This window comes from Botryllus schlosseri, chromosome 4 (genome assembly GCF_051294905.1).
Source record: "Botryllus schlosseri isolate E-star chromosome 4, Bs_hap1, whole genome shotgun sequence".
Classification (NCBI taxonomy): Eukaryota; Metazoa; Chordata; class Ascidiacea; order Stolidobranchia; family Styelidae; genus Botryllus; species Botryllus schlosseri.
The window spans coordinates 3,368,513-3,385,556 of record NC_137239.1 but is presented as its reverse complement, the minus strand read 5'-3'; the positions used below and the strand labels follow the sequence as shown (position 1 = coordinate 3,385,556).

At 39.2% G+C, this 17,044-nt stretch overlaps 1 protein-coding gene across 1 annotated transcript in view; it reads right to left on the bottom strand.

The window, feature by feature from the left end:
* The window catches only part of LOC145437878 (uncharacterized), an 85,100-nt gene that overhangs the window by 51,512 nt on the left and 16,544 nt on the right, over window positions 1-17,044 (bottom strand). The window contains exons 5-7 of the mRNA XM_080315217.1: window positions 8,648-8,773; window positions 7,194-7,304; window positions 2,971-3,078 (exon numbers count right to left, since the gene is read on the bottom strand). Of these exons, the coding sequence (XP_080171343.1) occupies window positions 2,971-3,078; window positions 7,194-7,304; window positions 8,648-8,773 (345 nt within the window). The remainder of the gene's footprint in view (window positions 1-2,970; window positions 3,079-7,193; window positions 7,305-8,647; window positions 8,774-17,044) is intronic.

Genomic DNA, 17,044 nt, shown 5'->3' with positions numbered 1-17,044 from the left:
AACGACATTTGTATTATATTATTCGTTTATCTTATATATACAATGGTTTTGCATTGGCGTTTCCGCCTCTGTGAATAACTATTATTTGGGCCATTTACAGAAAACTCTGAAATGAGTATGTACATTTTTGCCTTCTCAGATTGTAGTGTCAATGTCACCGAATTGATACTAATGGTTAGTTGAGTTAAAACTCAACACTGCCGAATATGGTCATAATTTAGCTTACGGTAATGTTCGACGTTTGCCGTCTTGAGGGAATATTGACGTGAAATTGTGTCACTTAAATGATACCGGTCACATATGCTTCACAGCGTTGTCATTAATTAACTTTTGCCTGACTATTCGTTGCTGGCAGTCAGTTTCACATGGAAAGTATGATTGGGCGTCACCCACAAGGACAAATTGTGGTGAAGACTGATGGGGATAAGTAAGATGATATTATTGGTAACTTGTTCTCCATAGCGAAACTGTTATTATTCTTAGCATTTAAATGAACAATTTCATTGCTATATATATCATTATAAATATAACTTTTTAACAAGTAACAAAGTCTTAACAGGCGGGCTACATGATGTTCGCCGGTTTGAGTTATTGACCACTGGCATGCAGGGCACAAACATAACAGTAAAACTCCATACGTAACATATGACAGCTGTCGTAAGGCTTGAGTATGGGGTTCTAGCAAGGTTTATTCGTTTGCAATTCCAATATTTTGGGAGAATTACGAATGATACTACTTCTGTATGATATAAATAACACAGTATGGAAATATCGAGGAAGGAGAGCGCTGACTTATCTACGAATACCATCTACCATTGCAGATGATCGAATCAGTGAAGCTTGCCAGTGCTAACCCGCCGCATAACGTCGGTATGGAAGCATGCGGATTATTGTAGATGACATTGCTTGGACAATTTGATCCAAATTCCACTTCGTTTACTTCCCTTGCCGTTGTAGTTGAAATCAATCAATACTTCACAGACACAAGTGCGAGCCCCATATCATGCCGAATAGGGAATAAAAGGATGTATTACGTAAGCTTCAGCAACAAAATCTCCAGTATTCCATTTAACCACTGGTTGTTTACGTTATGATCAATTGGATTTTTCCCTCCCTATTCTGATTAGTTGAGAACCGATGCTATTGAAAAGATGTGAATGGTTTGTTTAGTTGCAATTTCGTGTCAAACCCACCCCACGTAAATTCAGTGTCGTCACGAGTGTGAATCATTTACGACATTACAATATCTTCACACTGGCGATGGTGTGTACCCCACAAATATTCCGGCTCGTGTGAACGCGAACCTTTTTAACAGGTTATGTGTGAACGCGAACGTGAACACGAACCTATTACTTCACGTGACGCCATATTGACAATTCCAACCCTACATTTTAGTGAAGTAATATATTAATATTACACAGGCCACATTATGCCACAATGCTGAATTGCAAACTAAATATTTAAACATCAAGAAATGTATTAACTGGAACAATCCAAACGAACAATAGTATCGTAAAGCCGATATCTTCCGTCGTTTTGCCAACAATTTCGACGAGGACTTGCAAGGGGATATAAGCTAACATTCTAGGTCGGACCAGTTTTAATTCGGCCTCTGACTATTGCTACATTGATATTGGTCAGTGTGTAATCCGGGTTTCTATACTTGCTACTAGTAGTACTTTATTTAACAAGTTATACAGTAACCAACACTAGGGATGGTTCACGTTAGCGTTATGTGTGTGTGAACCGCTGAAATTTAGAGGTTCACGTTCACAAACGAACCTTGGTAGGTTCTGCACTGTGAACCTTTTTCATATTTTACACTTTTCACTTCACTATAACATCTTTGGTTGAAATGCAATAAATTTCAACTTCGGACCACAATATGCATGGCGCTGGCAGCATAACAAAAATATACACTAAACGAGCATGCACTTTGACGATATCAAAATCGGTAGCAAGTATAGATACCCGTTTTACACTATGTTCAATATCAACGTATAGCTTACTCAGACGCCGAATACATTGTCCGGTCTGGCCTGGACCGTTGAGGCGTCAGCTTATATTCCCTTGCAAGTTATTGTCGAAATTGTTGGAGAAGGGACGGAAGATACAAGGTTCGTCAATATGCACTTCAGCATTGTTGCATTGTGTGACCCGACTCGTCGCTAGGAATCGTTTACATTAATATAGGCTATCACTTTACTGAAATTTAGGATTGGAATTAGCAATATAACATCACGTGACGTCATGAGGTTAACGTTCGCGTTCACACAGAACCTTTCAAAAAGGTTCGCGTTCACATGAACCGGAACCTTTCAGAGGTTCACACCATCCAACCCAACACCATATCGCCATACCGCACAGATTTGGTTTTTATGATACAATAACCATATCAAATGAAGATCGCTCCCGCACGCCTGTTACAATTTTCGCGTTAGACAACGATCCATTCTTTATAGCCATTTCATTCATTGTTCAAATAAGCGCAATTCGCTGACTACCTACATGTATTCGGTCTTGATGCTGTGTGATTCCAGGCTCACGAAAGAGAGTCACAAACGGAAGGCTGAATATTCCGAGAAAAGTTTTTGTAACATAGCAAGTACAATTTTTAAAATTGGCAAGTTGCATACTCGTTCAGTGTTGATTTATGCAACTAGCGCAAAGCAGAGGGTCATTCGAACGCAAATAATTTCAACAACCGATGTTATTTTGACGTAAAAAATTGTACTAAATTAAAAATGTTCACAGTAAAGGGCCAATTGAGGTTTGTTTGCGAACGCGAACCTCTGAGTTTCTGCGGCTTACACACAGAACGCGAACGTGAACCTGACGCTCATACCATCCCTACTTCGCATCATCAAGATCATGCCGTTTTTTCACGAGGCATCACTTGCATCTGTTACTGCTTCTATGGAACGGTGGTTGAAATCTACTTGATTGTATGCACAAAGATATTAAACATACAGTTGCATTCATCCCCATAATATCCATTGACGCATCGGCAAGAATAGCTGGAAGGTTGGCTTTGGAAACATATTCTGTTACCGACGCACTTTGAGGCACACTTTTGATCTGAAACATAATTATTTATAGACATTGTGAATACGACAAAAGAGAATCCAATATATAACGCCTCAGAAAAATAGGAGTGATGATGAGCTAATTCTGTTCGCATTGCGTTACTCCCGAGTTGCTTACTCGTAATAATGCTAATTTTGTTCATTATTTAGGGTTGGTTGCATAGATATTATTCAGAAATGACTCGCCAATAGCGATGAGTGACGATATTCGGATCCGCAATCAGCGATTTGTTGGTGTCGTCAATATTCAACGAAAACCGAGTTATATAATTGTGTGCTGCTCCAATTGTTGAATCGAATTGTGTCAGCATCACTCTACACTTCACTGTATCGATATCATCAATGGTCGTTGAATATGCTTGTTTGTACGTCTATTATGTTTAATGACATACGAAAGTCTCGGCTATCTACGCTCAAGATTTACAGAGCCGATTAATTGATCTCTCTATACAATAATGGAACTCGCGGATGCAACTTTTACCTTATCCATTGGGTCGAAATTTCGCAAGAGAGTCAGTCACATCTACCTCCGCAGTTATGTAGCGGTCGAAAAGATCATTAGACGAAATTTAAAAAGGATGATAAATATGTATTTTGCGGGCGGTGTAATACCAAGTTGGCACGGGCCACACTGTCGCTGTGCACTGCCCGATAACTCGAATTTGATTCCTAATACTACTATTGGGCGACTGAGTAAAACAAGACCTATAGAAATTAATACTGAGCTTGAAAATGTGTATCAATGATTGCTTATAATGAACCTTATTAGCTGATAAATAGGTTATCGATGACGTGAATTTGTTTCCGAACACAACTATACGTTGATTGTGCGACAGGAGAAAACTCAACACTGGTAAACATAATTTTTGTTGACTTTGAACAGACAATTGATTTCGACTAACTTTTGGGCGCTGAATTCAAAAATGACTTCTGTTTTCCCCTATCACGTCAAGTGTTTTGGGTAGGCACCCACCCCATTGTCTCATAATCCACATAAAAGTACTAATTTTAATATTTTGTGTATATTGTATAAAACGTTTCAAAAACCACAAGTCGAAAGATTGATTTAAACCAGGGGTAGGCAAACCACGGCCCATTGGCCTCATTCGGCTTGCAACACCGTTTTGTGCGGCCTGCGAATGTCTCAAGAAACCTTTTCCTTTCATTGATAGTGCGATGGCCTGACCTTGAGGCATATGCATTTTGAACGGTTTCAATTGCTAAATATCACACATATTTAAACGTAAATGACTTAATTCGGGCCACAAGTGTGATTTTATATTGGCCACACGAGCAAGTTTATTACTGGTAGCGATGTACTTGGAAAAAGCAATTCGCGAATGAGTTAAATAGATTCCGTTCTGTGTATGTGTAGAGGTATTTATATTTATATAACTTACAAATTTCCCATCACTGCGTTATAATTAGTGTTTGTTATTGTTTAGTTTCAAATTGCTATGTTACTATAGTAACGTACAGCTCAAAGTTTGTTATTGTTGTCATCGTTACATTGCGGACTTCATGGTATGTAATTTATGATTGTTGCGTGGTTGCGTCATACTTTGCCTTTCTGGTTTTGCTTTTTATTCTGTTTAAATCCCTTCAGTGTGCCGTTAACTCTTGAAAAGAGGCACCCGAAAAGTCTTCGAGTTGAATAAATATTTTACTGCAATGGTTGTTGTATTGAAAGATATTTATATCCATAGATATTGTAGAAGCGTATTGCAAGGTGACACGGCTATGCAGCTGTCAGCATTGTGTGTCCTGGAGTTGAATTAAAAGTACATTCAGCAAATCTACGAACAAATCGCTGCTCAAAGACTCAAACTTACGTCCAGTTCTAGGAATCGGGACAGCCGACTATCATCCCAAGTTTTGAGGACGACCGGCTTTATAAATTCTCGTCAATGCTTCTGACACACGTACGTCATCATCATATCAATGTTGGGTTTGTTTTCAATACAGAACCTACATATATATTATTTCCATGTCGTCGGTCACTATCTAATGAAATGCCAATATTGAATTATGGCATAGTATCCCAATTTTATAAAGTACGGCCCTTGAGCTGAAGTTTGCCCACCACTGATTTAAACTGATATAGCTTCTGCGGGACAAAGAAAGTGCGAGTTTCAGGCTCCAATCTACTCTGGTATCTCACCCCCACCATTTCCAGATATTGGGAAATGCTTTTTCTTTGCCCGTCGCTGACTATACCAATGTTTTCCGGGAAATATGTAAATATTTTAGCTTTTTTGAATGTCTGCTGTCCTACATAAACATATGACAGTGGCACATGTGTATCAGGATTACATATGCATTCTTATTGTCTGGCCACTAAGAAAACACAAAGTTTCAAAGCTGACACCCATATGATCCAATTCCAATCGTTATTGCGATATTGCAACAATTCAATGATTCTGTATTATTCACGATTACCATCTGAGTGTGCAATTGTTACTGCACCTGAGACGTTGCGATTTTGAAGAAGGATCCTTTTTAAGGTAACAAAACAATAGACATTTGCCATTCACTTGTGTCGTAAATCGGGATTCCTATCTCCGCCAGCAGCGCATGGTAACAGTATCTCATGCCAGTGCCAGTATCACGACAATATATAGAGTTGCCGAAAGCAACCCTACGACGAATATGACGTTTTTCATGATCGAAAGTGAGATATATCTTCGCTTCCTTGCCAAGTAATCTTTTCTCAATTCGCAATGATGCTAATGTTCCGAATATTTCTTGTCCATGCCCCAATGCCTATGTCGGATCATTTACCTTGTGTTGATGGATTACTCTACGTTCCGAATCATATTCGATTTCAAAATATTCATCATCAGACCTATCATCCCTGAGATCTTCATCTTGATCCAAATTATCGAGTTTGTAGGAGTTGTAAGTTACACTAGATGAGCTGAATGGGGCGTTGGAGCGGTCCGTGGACATATGAGCATGCGACATTACAGCATGCGACACTTCGGCATGCGACAATTTGGCATGCGACACATGAGCATGTGGGTTAAATTACGGGTTAGGGGTAGGTTAGGTTAGGTTTATGGTTGGGTTAGGGTTAGGGTTTAGGTTAGGTTAGGCTAGGTTAGGTTAGGTTAGGCTATGTTTCGGGTTAGGGTAAGTTTTTGGGTTATACAGTCACATGCTGAAGTGACGCATGCTGATGTGTTCCATGCTGAACTGTCGTTTTCCATTGTGTCGCATGCTCATATGTCGGGCAACCGTTGGAGCTATTGATGATAATGAATGTATTGTTTATTTTCCTGCTATATCCTGCAGTTTGCATCAAATATGTGTCTGAAATATCCTCGGATGATTGCATCCATGGGTGAAATCATCGGCCTAGATCAATACCAGTACCTTTTTCCTAATAATTGTAATGACTCCTTGGCTGTATAACTTAATATATGATAAAAGTGTGGATTTCTATATGGCGTGGAAAAGTAATATGGTTAAATTTGTGAAGATTTGCATATTTCGGACAAATGTCGTAGAGCGAGAATTCGACAGGGTAGAAAAACAGCGGCATTTCTGGAATCAGCATACCAAAATCAACCTAAATCAGGTGCAAAATCAAAGTCAATAAATTTTTCGTTCAAAATTGTTGCCCAGTGTTATCTATATAATGATTAGTTACGTTTCGACATCTCAGTCTGATGGCGATGTCCCTCGTCGTGGAAACGAAGGGCTGCGCGTATAGTATACAATAAAGATAGAGATTTTCATGTCGCGCGGTAGCATAGTGGTTACAGTTCTGGAATCCATCCCGTTATGTACGAAGTTCGAATCCAGAAAGGTTTCCCCAGAAAAACGAGGCCTAAATATATCCACGTTGATTAAAGTACGATATATTGACTTCAAAAGGCAACAGCAATCGACATAAGAAGATAAAAGATGTAGATAGATACAATCGCCATCGCTATGGACCATATTTCATATTTGTCAGTTTTTGACATAAAACTTCCTGTTAACTTCCTTTTCATTATGACAATTTTCGTTGAGATCACAGGCCTACTTGATTTTTGTGCTAATTTGTCCGCAGACCTTCTGTATTGGACAATCGCGTTAATTGCGAATGAATATTCGACTTACTTTCACAGTTAACCCCTTCATATCCATCCTTGCATCGACATGAGTAGTTGGAAGATCCATTATTGTTGGCACATATTTTGTTTCCGTCACATTCAGGCGAACAGTATTGATCTAAAACGACCATATTTTTTCTACGTGACATATCTGGTAGGTTGTCCCGATCATCGGATATGAAACCCAGCCATGTATATTACCTTTGTGGGTGTGTAATACCAAGTTGGCGCGGGCCACTGAATAAGCATGCATTATAAATTCGGCAAAATTCCTAAACCTAACATATGATTCAATTATATTACCGAATGAGTGGAATCGCTCTTTCAGCAATATTTACATACGGAATAAAATGATTGTCAATATTCGCCAATCAACGCCCGCTAGTGCTATAAGATCGGCCAGTCGTCCAGCTATTACGGCTTCACGTACAGTAGGGCTGTTCAAAAATAACTTTTTTTCCTGAGTCTTGCGGGTTATGTGATTAAATCGTTAGGTTGCCTTAAAAAACGACGCACACCAAATTTGAATTCATTCCAACCAATATTCGCGGATTTCGTAGACGTAGAGTTTGAAAATTTCGAATTTGCTTATGAATGCAAAAAAAAAATTTTCAAATTTTTCTTCCAACCCCATAAAATTGTTGCGCTGTCTTCAATAACGATGCAAAACAAATTTGACTCAATTCCAAGCCGTAGAAGCGGAGTTATTTGAGTTTTTCGATGACAATTCTGGGATTATCCCCCAATCAAGGATAATCCAAGAATTATCATCGAAAAACTCAAATAACCCCGCTTCTACGGCTTGGAATTGAGTCAAATTTGTTTTGCATCGTTATTGAAGACAGTGCAACAATTTTATGGGGTTGGAAGAAAAATTTGAAAATTTTTTTTTTGCATTCATAAGCAAATTCGAAATTTTCAAACTCTACGAAATCCGCGAATATTGGTTGGAATGAATTCAAATTTGGTGTGCGTCGTTTTTTAAGGCAACCTAACGATTTGATCACGTAACCCGCAAGATTCAGGAAAAAAAGTTATTTTTGAACAGCCCTAATGTACAGTGCAACCCCTCACCACTCGTATATTACAATTGTTTTCAACGAAATGGGGGAATATGAAACTTCTGTTTATCAGTAAGTTTATATGAGATACGTAATGCTCCTTCAACTGTTTTGCAAAGGATTAGTTGGTGGAGGAACAAAAGCTCGTTCAAAGCGCTAAATTCGTATAATTGATTTGCCAATTGTGCAGTAGACAGGAGCAAATCCAGTAATGCTTTGAATAGGCCTGCCAATCAGATATCAAAAGTCCATCTCATGAAAAAATAGTGTAAATATTGAATTAATATTCGAACAAACTCATTATGAAAGTCAAGCGTATTTGCTGGTGCTAAAGTTGAAATGTTTTCATTCTTATATTTATGATTGCAACCACATATCTAATATAGTCGCTCGCTCTCACCTCTACAACGAACTCCTGAATATCCATCCTTGCATGTGCAAAACTTGAGGGTGTTCTCAGAGTTGTCATTAGTATTTGAGACGCAGTCCTCGTATTCATTGCATTCCTTGTTACCGATGCACGCCGCTATCGTTGCAGCGAATATGATTCAGTATATATAACAATTGTTAAACACGAGCAAGGTTGCTTGTACACGAATCATCCAATGTTATAATTCCATATATACACTAGGTAACAATTTCATTTTTTTTTTCATTTTTACTGCAATCGATTTTTCAACAGATCATTGATGGAATTTAGCCGTGATTCCAAATCCGAAAATCATTTTTGTCTGATGCTCTAGTTTTTTTATTTATACATTTATCGTGAAAGCATATTTGTGAATGACTACAAAATTTACATAATCTTGATCTCGAAGTAACCTGATAACCTCGGAGATGAAAGCGACGAGAAAGGACAACGGTTACCTCAGAACCTCATGACCTTGGAACATGGCTACTAGGTAAGATCACAGCATCACATGTTGGTAGATTACTGCTGGTATATCGCGCAAGCTTGCCCCGAGAATGTTTGCAAGCGTAAAAGCTGTTGCCGGACAGAATCTTAATATGGTATTCGTTTTAATATTGTCTTTTGAGCTGCCTAAATGTTTTAGATCGTAATTTTCGTGATACGTGATGTAATTTTCTATTACCTTTCTGATGTTGTCATGTGAAAGGTCTTCCCCCGACTTGCTTTGTGAATTTTATGGGAACAACATGTTGCTATAATTGCCACATTTACCAATAGCTTAGAAGTAATGAAATGACTGTTAGAGACTGTATTCCTATTTGAAGTAAAGCCTTTTCTTTTAGTCAATAATCTAATATTTGGGCACTTTTATCGGATTCAATTGATCTTCTGAAATATAGAAATACCAATACTCACCATAAGCCCACCACATGACATTGATGTTCGTCTTTAAATTCTGTACATTAATTGGTATAATATCGCTCTTATGTTTTGTAGTTTCGCTTTCTTTGGCACACAGTTATCATGTAGCTCTTATCTTTCAAGTAAGTCAAACTAATTTACAATATCTAGTGTTATCAGCATTTCATTTGTTGACAGTTACTTGCTGATGTGACATTTGGTATCAACTTAATTGTGATAATCCAAAATTGAAAAATATTTCGTTCGTTCTCTTAGTTATGTGCATTAGAATTACTTGTCATGTTGGTCTGATACTGATGCCATGTGAACTAATATCTGCTGGACATTTCAGTCGTTAACAGAACGAAAGACTTTTACGCTAGATTGCAATTTATAGCAAATGTATATATGTTTTGATGCTGGACGAAAGAAAATATGAAATTGATCTGCGGCAAACGAGTACCAATACAATAGTGGCTCTCAACCTTCTTGTCTTCGCGGAACTTTTTTGGGCAGTCAAAGACCCCTGCGGACGCCCTCATGTTTTGTTCAGATTTATCTCAATTATCATGCGATTATCATCTGTCATGTGCAAATATTCACTGTAGGCTAGTGATAACCAGCAACAGAAGTAAGGGAAACTTATGAAAATCTGTGAACTATATTGTTACCTATAAATATCTGCACCAATATATTTGTTAAGGTGTGTAGTAACAAGTGCTAAAATGTTGAAGTTCAACTCTTGTGAGAAGCCCCCAACAAAGCTGTTAAATTTTACGAATTAAAAATAACAATTAAAAATTTATATTTTTTAATTGCCCATAAGTAACTTAAGACAGGTTTAATAATGGTTTTACATAATTCTCACTTGATTGTTAACACTTATATTTCACTACAGGCTCTACTTTGTGAAAAAAGCCACACAAACACTTTTATATTTATGCGTTAAATAGCCTTTATTTTACGTAGCTATGTTTACTGAAGAATTACTTCTCATGCACAAGATCAGACATTTCAACATGCATTGGCTATGCCTTCTTCAGACTCAACATCATCGTGACTGCAAATTTTGTATGTAAGGCTTTTACATACTCCACAGGCCGAAATGCACGTGACCTCATATTTCTTGCAGCTGCATATCCGGTTGTTGCAATCTTTATGACAATTAGGCTACAGGATGTGAACTGCAATACCTCATCATGAGCCATGGGTTCCAGTGTTGGAACTGGCCCATATCCATGCACGCCTATTGTTTATCCGTAATCGCTGGGGTTTGGGGGCATGTTCTGCAAAAGAATCTAATCCCGGGCCTGCGGGTACGCGCGGAGTGAACGTTGTGCAGATGCACCCTCTGTTAGAGGTAGCATCTCTAGTTCCATCACTCCTGCCACTGTATTCCTTGAGAACATGTTGGGTGTTTTGGTGAACTTCTGCAACCATCAAAGAATACAATGACATTCTGAAAGCAACGGCTCAGACACTGTACGTAGTTCAGGTAATTGTTGGCAATTCCCTTCATTTGGTTGTTTGTTTTATTCACATAATTGGAGCAAAACACATAATTGGAGTTTTTAACAACTTGGGTCATTGGCACCCAGCACGGAAATTGCGTCAACATCAACGTCTTTGCGGCATTTATCTGGTCATTTGCTGCCATCTTTCCAGAGTTCGGCTCTCTCTTCCTCTTGGCTTTTCAAGGCGTTGTGTATACAGCGGGATCGGCGATTAGCAATTCCCTGTCAAGTTTGACGTGTTTCCCACTGTACCATGTACAGAAGCCATCCACCATCAATCACGACGGCACAGCATGGTTGGTTAGTCAAGTCCAGTGGGTTGTATTTGAAAACCCTCCAATGTTAGCCTTGTTCATCTTCTGGTCTTTTTTTCTGAACATGGACAATGGAAAAGGCGTGAACTCATAATCTAAGCTAATCTCAACTGCCACATCCCGCTGGATGAAAATGATCAGTCGGTTGAACAACTGCATTGAGTCAATGTGAATGTTTTACTCTTTAACCTTGGGACATTTTCTTAGCGATGACAGGATTTTCCCTTTTGACATGACAACCGTGGTCAACGTCACTGACTTTCCATCCAGGTTGATCTGCATGGCCAATAACCATCCTAACTTCAGCTGCTCCCTCAGTATTTCGAGTACATCATCGCCCGTACTTGTGAATCCAGTTGAGAAATACACGAGCAACCCCTTTTCGCAATCGTTGACGAATGGCTTCATATCCTTAAAACATTTTAGGACAAGTTCAATGGCCCTTGCATCTCGCTTCATCTGTGTCTTAGTAGGGTCTCTGTGAATGGGTACATGTCTACTGACGTCCTCCCCCATTCGTCAGTTGACATCTGACAGATTACTGAGAGTGAGAAGTGTCTCAGCAGCCATAATACCTTGCGTGTCACCAAGCAATGCATTGGGATTGCAAAGATTCTGGTTGCTCCTTTCAATATTTTTCGATATGACGATAAGGGGGTGCGAAATGTTTCACTGTCATCAAGGGGTGTGTCGAAACCAGTTTGAAAACCACTGATGATGGCCTGCAGGTGTGAAGCATCTTGGTAACAATGCAGGACAGGTTCCCATTGTGGTCTACGAGTCACCCGGTTCTGATAAAGACCTTGGGCATATCTACCATGTAGTGGTACTCCACCCAAAGTGCTGGCGTTGGTTCTCTTTTTGCGAATCGGTTCAACGTTTCCTCAAACCTTCACTCAAATAATCGCACTCCTGGTCTGGCTCCCATTTCCCCATCAGCCACATTTTCCATGAAGGACTTCGTATCACCACGCTCATCATCAGTTAAGGCAATTTTCATGGTATGTTCATAGATAGCTGCATCGATGAGGAGGTGAGCACGGATTGTTTTATCAAAACATCCTCCATCCATGTTGTGGCTGGATGTTGTCCTTCGGCATATATCAACTGGATCACATCTAGTAGCCTAGAATCTTCCATGTTGTTACCAATTGATCCAAGATAAGATTTCAATATAGGTGACAACCACCCAACCTTGTAATGACTGGTAAATTGGTCTGCTTCAGAGTTTTGATGACTCGAGTCATGACTCGACTCGAGTCACGATTTGGTGCCTCAAGTTGACTCGTGTCATTTTTTCAAATGCGTAAAATAACTCGACTCGGGTCAATAATGGTATTGACTCGACTTGTACTGGAGTCATTGTGCATGACTCGAACCAAGCCGAGACAGACATTTCATTATAACTTTGAAGAATATTAAATTAATCACATTATTGGTATTTCTTCTATCAGCCCGGATACTTCAAAATACGGCCAGAAACTTAGGACTGAGAAAAATTAGTATAATATGAATGAAGATCTTCTTTGAGGTACCGAACTTCAATATACAATTGAATAGTATATTCATATTGAAATAAACTCGAATATATTCGGCTAACACTCGGCAGGGGTAATTCTCTGCTAGTTGATGACGATTACCCACGACGAGTGTCAGTCGAAAATATTCGGGCTCGGGTAGCCTACTGACTCGGACTCGGCCCTCTACTAGCTGCCTTGGACTTGGACTTCACTCGGTGGTGAATTGAAAATGACTCGACTTGACTCGAGTCAAAACTATAAAAGTAAGATTGACTTGTGACTCGGAACCTTGTGACTTAGTTACATTACAACCCTGGTCTATGCTTTAATATATATATATATAGCCTTTAGCCGAATTGGAAGATCGACGGTCACTATAGCGACCCCAGCGCGCTATGTGCAGTGTGCAGCTGTGCACTCTTTAAGAGTGGTGTAGATGGTTTTGAGGTCATTAGGGTGTCCTTCAATAACTGGAAGGAACTCGATCTGTATGCGCATTTTGCATCATTAGCATTGATTCTCTTCATCCAGACATTCCAGTGGGAATGTTGAAACTCAGGATCGTTAGCTTTTTAACCCACACCGCTTCCCATAGTCTGGGGAGAGGCTGATCCAAGCTGATCCATAAGCCAAGGGTCATAACTTACGGTGAAAAAGCAATGAACCATCCGGTAACCATAGACAAGAACTCACACAAGGCTGTGCTGCGTTAATAGTCGCTTTTTTACTTCGGTATTATTGCGTGCTTCTTACAGAATGGAATGATACACAAAATACCGTTTAAGCCCGTGCTGTATGGCTTAGAACTCTATTTGAGGAACTGCTGTACTGATTTTAAGCCCATAAATGAGTTTTTTATTACCCAGTAATACAGTATACAGAATTTGTTGAATCGTTCGGTATCGAATTACTGAATGGTGTACATCTGACGGTATAACTATGCCATTAGTGCCATATATTTAGAACTCCATTTGAGGAACTGCTGTACTGATTTTAAGCCCATAAATGTGTTTTTTATTACCCAGTAATACAGTATACAGAATTTGTTGAATCGTTCGGTATCGAATTACTGAATGGTGTACATCTGACGGTATAACTATGCCATTAGTGCCATATATTTTCCACAAAACAGTCTGTAGTAAAATGTAAATTTTATCAATCAATTGAGAATCATGAAAAATCATTATTAAACTCATTCTTAGTTACTTATAGGCGATAAAGATTTTTCTTCATTTTTTCAAATTTGTCAAATTTAACTGCTTTTTTTCTGGGTTTCCCACAAGAGTTTAACTTCAACATTTTAACACATGTTATAAGAGACCTTGACAGACATATTGATGAAGAAATTGTTTGGTAACAATATAGTTCAGATTTGTGAGATATTTCATAAAATGCCCTTACTATTTGCAGAAATTGGGTATAAATACGCGGTCGTGTCTTGAAAATCTGGGACTTCGAATTGAAACAGGGGTTTCGAAAATACATTTCCACAAAAATAGGTTGTGGCGAATGTAATATTCAGGCGTAGTGCTTCCGACAGCACCTTTCGGTATGATCGCAACATATATGGCACCAAAATTTAAGAACAGATTTAAGAATTACCGTTCATGTTAGAGATATCTATGTAGCATTGTAGCAGCTGACCTTGAAGTTATTCTGGAATAATGGTTATGCATATCACAGGAAAGTAAGGGATTTCCTGACGAGGTTTCAATCCCTTTATCAAACCGGACTAGGAACAAACTTCTTACGTTTGTATTTGAAACGACTGTACACCAATTTTCTCAGACAACTTCAAATGCTGTTGATGTGACTTATGAAGCTTTACCTGTTATCAACGGGAAACTGCCTCACATTCTCCGAGGTTATCAATCATTTTGCAAATTCAGAGGCTTCGTGGACCCTGGTTGAGGACCACTGCAATGCGCAGGCCCATAACTGCTGGTCGCGTTGGGGTGAGCTCGAAGGGGGCCCAAAATTATTTCGTGAATTAAAATAAATTATAGAGCTTGTTTTTGAAAATTCACGCTACATTTTCAAACATTTTTCACGCCCTGCGCGATTTAATGTTGCCGGATATCTTCATTGATGGTCACCATTACCAAGAAACGATACGCATGATTTATAGAAATGGGCGTTTCGGTGTCGGCGATTACCGCGCCACGATCCACTGAGGTTTTAGGCCAAGGGTGGCCAACCTTTTTAGCCAATGGGCCACATGCTATTGACCCAGCTTTGCGTGGGCTAGCGCGATTTTTCAAAGTATATACTATATAGGTCAATAATAGGTCAATAACATTGTTACTTGAGTATATTGCTGGTCTGCTGTATTTCGCTGGGCTTAGTTTGCAAGGACAGGACTATTCGGCGCCGGTACAGTCGCTATCGAAATCTTCGGCCAACGTGCGCCAATCACTTTGTGCCTACGTTTCATCGTCGACGGTCGTTCTGCGAGCGCAAACGCAAGGTCGCCTGTTGTACGACACTTTCTCTCATAATTGCGAACAGAGTTAGACTCAATCTGGTGCATTAGGCGTTTTTTTCATTTTCAGAAGGGAGTAAATAACAATATTAAAAGCAAGAAATCTTGTGACGTAACAATATTAAATGTAAAAAATCTAGTAACAACATATTGAGCGAAGCCTGAGGAAAATGATTAGTTTAGATTAGGGGTGGGCAATTATTTTCCACCTCGGGTCAAAAGAGAAGTTGAAAATACGTTGGCCGGCCGAGTGGAAAACTCTAGCTATATTCTCAGCGTAGTTTAATTTTATTTCTGAATTACATTGTCAATAAATGCTGCTCAGCGAATGTGTAGATTTTTGGTAAAGAGAAGGTGACAGTTCATTAGGAAATATCTATTTGCGGTCATTATTCAAAACAATATTAAACATGATATATTTTTTAAGTCTCTTTAAACCCCCACTCACTTTCGTCTGATAAGACACTAAAACAGTGATTTTCAAACTTTTAGAAGCATGCCTCCTTTTATGTTATTGAAAAATTTCACGCCCCATTATCATGATAATACAAACTATTAAAAAGTGCAACCAGAATGCTCGAAATCCCAACGGATAGTTTGATGGCAGGGAAGTAGGGATGGTGTGAAACTCTGAAAGGTTCAGGTTCGTGTGAACGCGAACCTTTATGAGAGGTTCTGTGTGAACCCGAACGCAAACCGCATAACGTATTCCAACCCTACATTCAGTGGAGGGATAGCCTATCTTAATGTGCACGATACCTAGCGACAACTCGGGTCACATAATGCCACAATGCTGAAGTACACATTGAGGTTTTAAACGTCGCCAAATGTGTCAACTGTGGAAATCAAATGATATAATATTCCCATAAAATCATTATCTGTCGTCGCTTTGCCAGCAATTTCGATGAGGACTTGCGAGTGAATATAAGCTTACGCCTCAACGGTCCAGGCCGGACCGGAGACTGATTCGGCTTCTGAGTATTGCTATACGTTGATATCAAGCAGGGTATAAAACGGATTACTGTACTTGCTACCGATATCACCTTGTAAACCAGTTATACAGCAGTAGCCAACACCCATATCGCACGGATTTTCTTTTCATGATAAAATAAACATAAAATCAATATTGACCCTCTACGCCGGCTAGATTTTTTACGTCAGACAACGATATCAACTTCATTGCATGGTTTAATAAGCATCATTCGCTGACTACCTATTTGTACTGTATTTCACTCTGGACGTTACGTGATTGCGGGTCATGCTCACAGCAGAGAGTCACTAAATATGCACAAACGAAAAGCTGGATATTTCGAACAAACTTTCGTAACAAAGCAAGTGAATTTTTGAGATTGTCAAGAATCATGCGGGTTTAGTGTTGATTTTTTTATACTGTTAGTGCAATGCATACAGTGGCCCGCAGTTGAGATGCAAAAAAAAACTAATAAATGTGAAAAAGGTTCACAGTGCAGAACCTACCAGGGTTCGTTTGTGAACGTGAACCTCTCAATTTCCGAGATTCACACTCGGAACGCGAACGTGAACCTCACGTTCACACCATCCCTACATGGAAGGTTATGACTTTTGGTTAGTGAATTCTGAAATATCAAAGTCGGACAATACACAGAGCAATCAAGAACTATGAGGCGGAGGTAAAT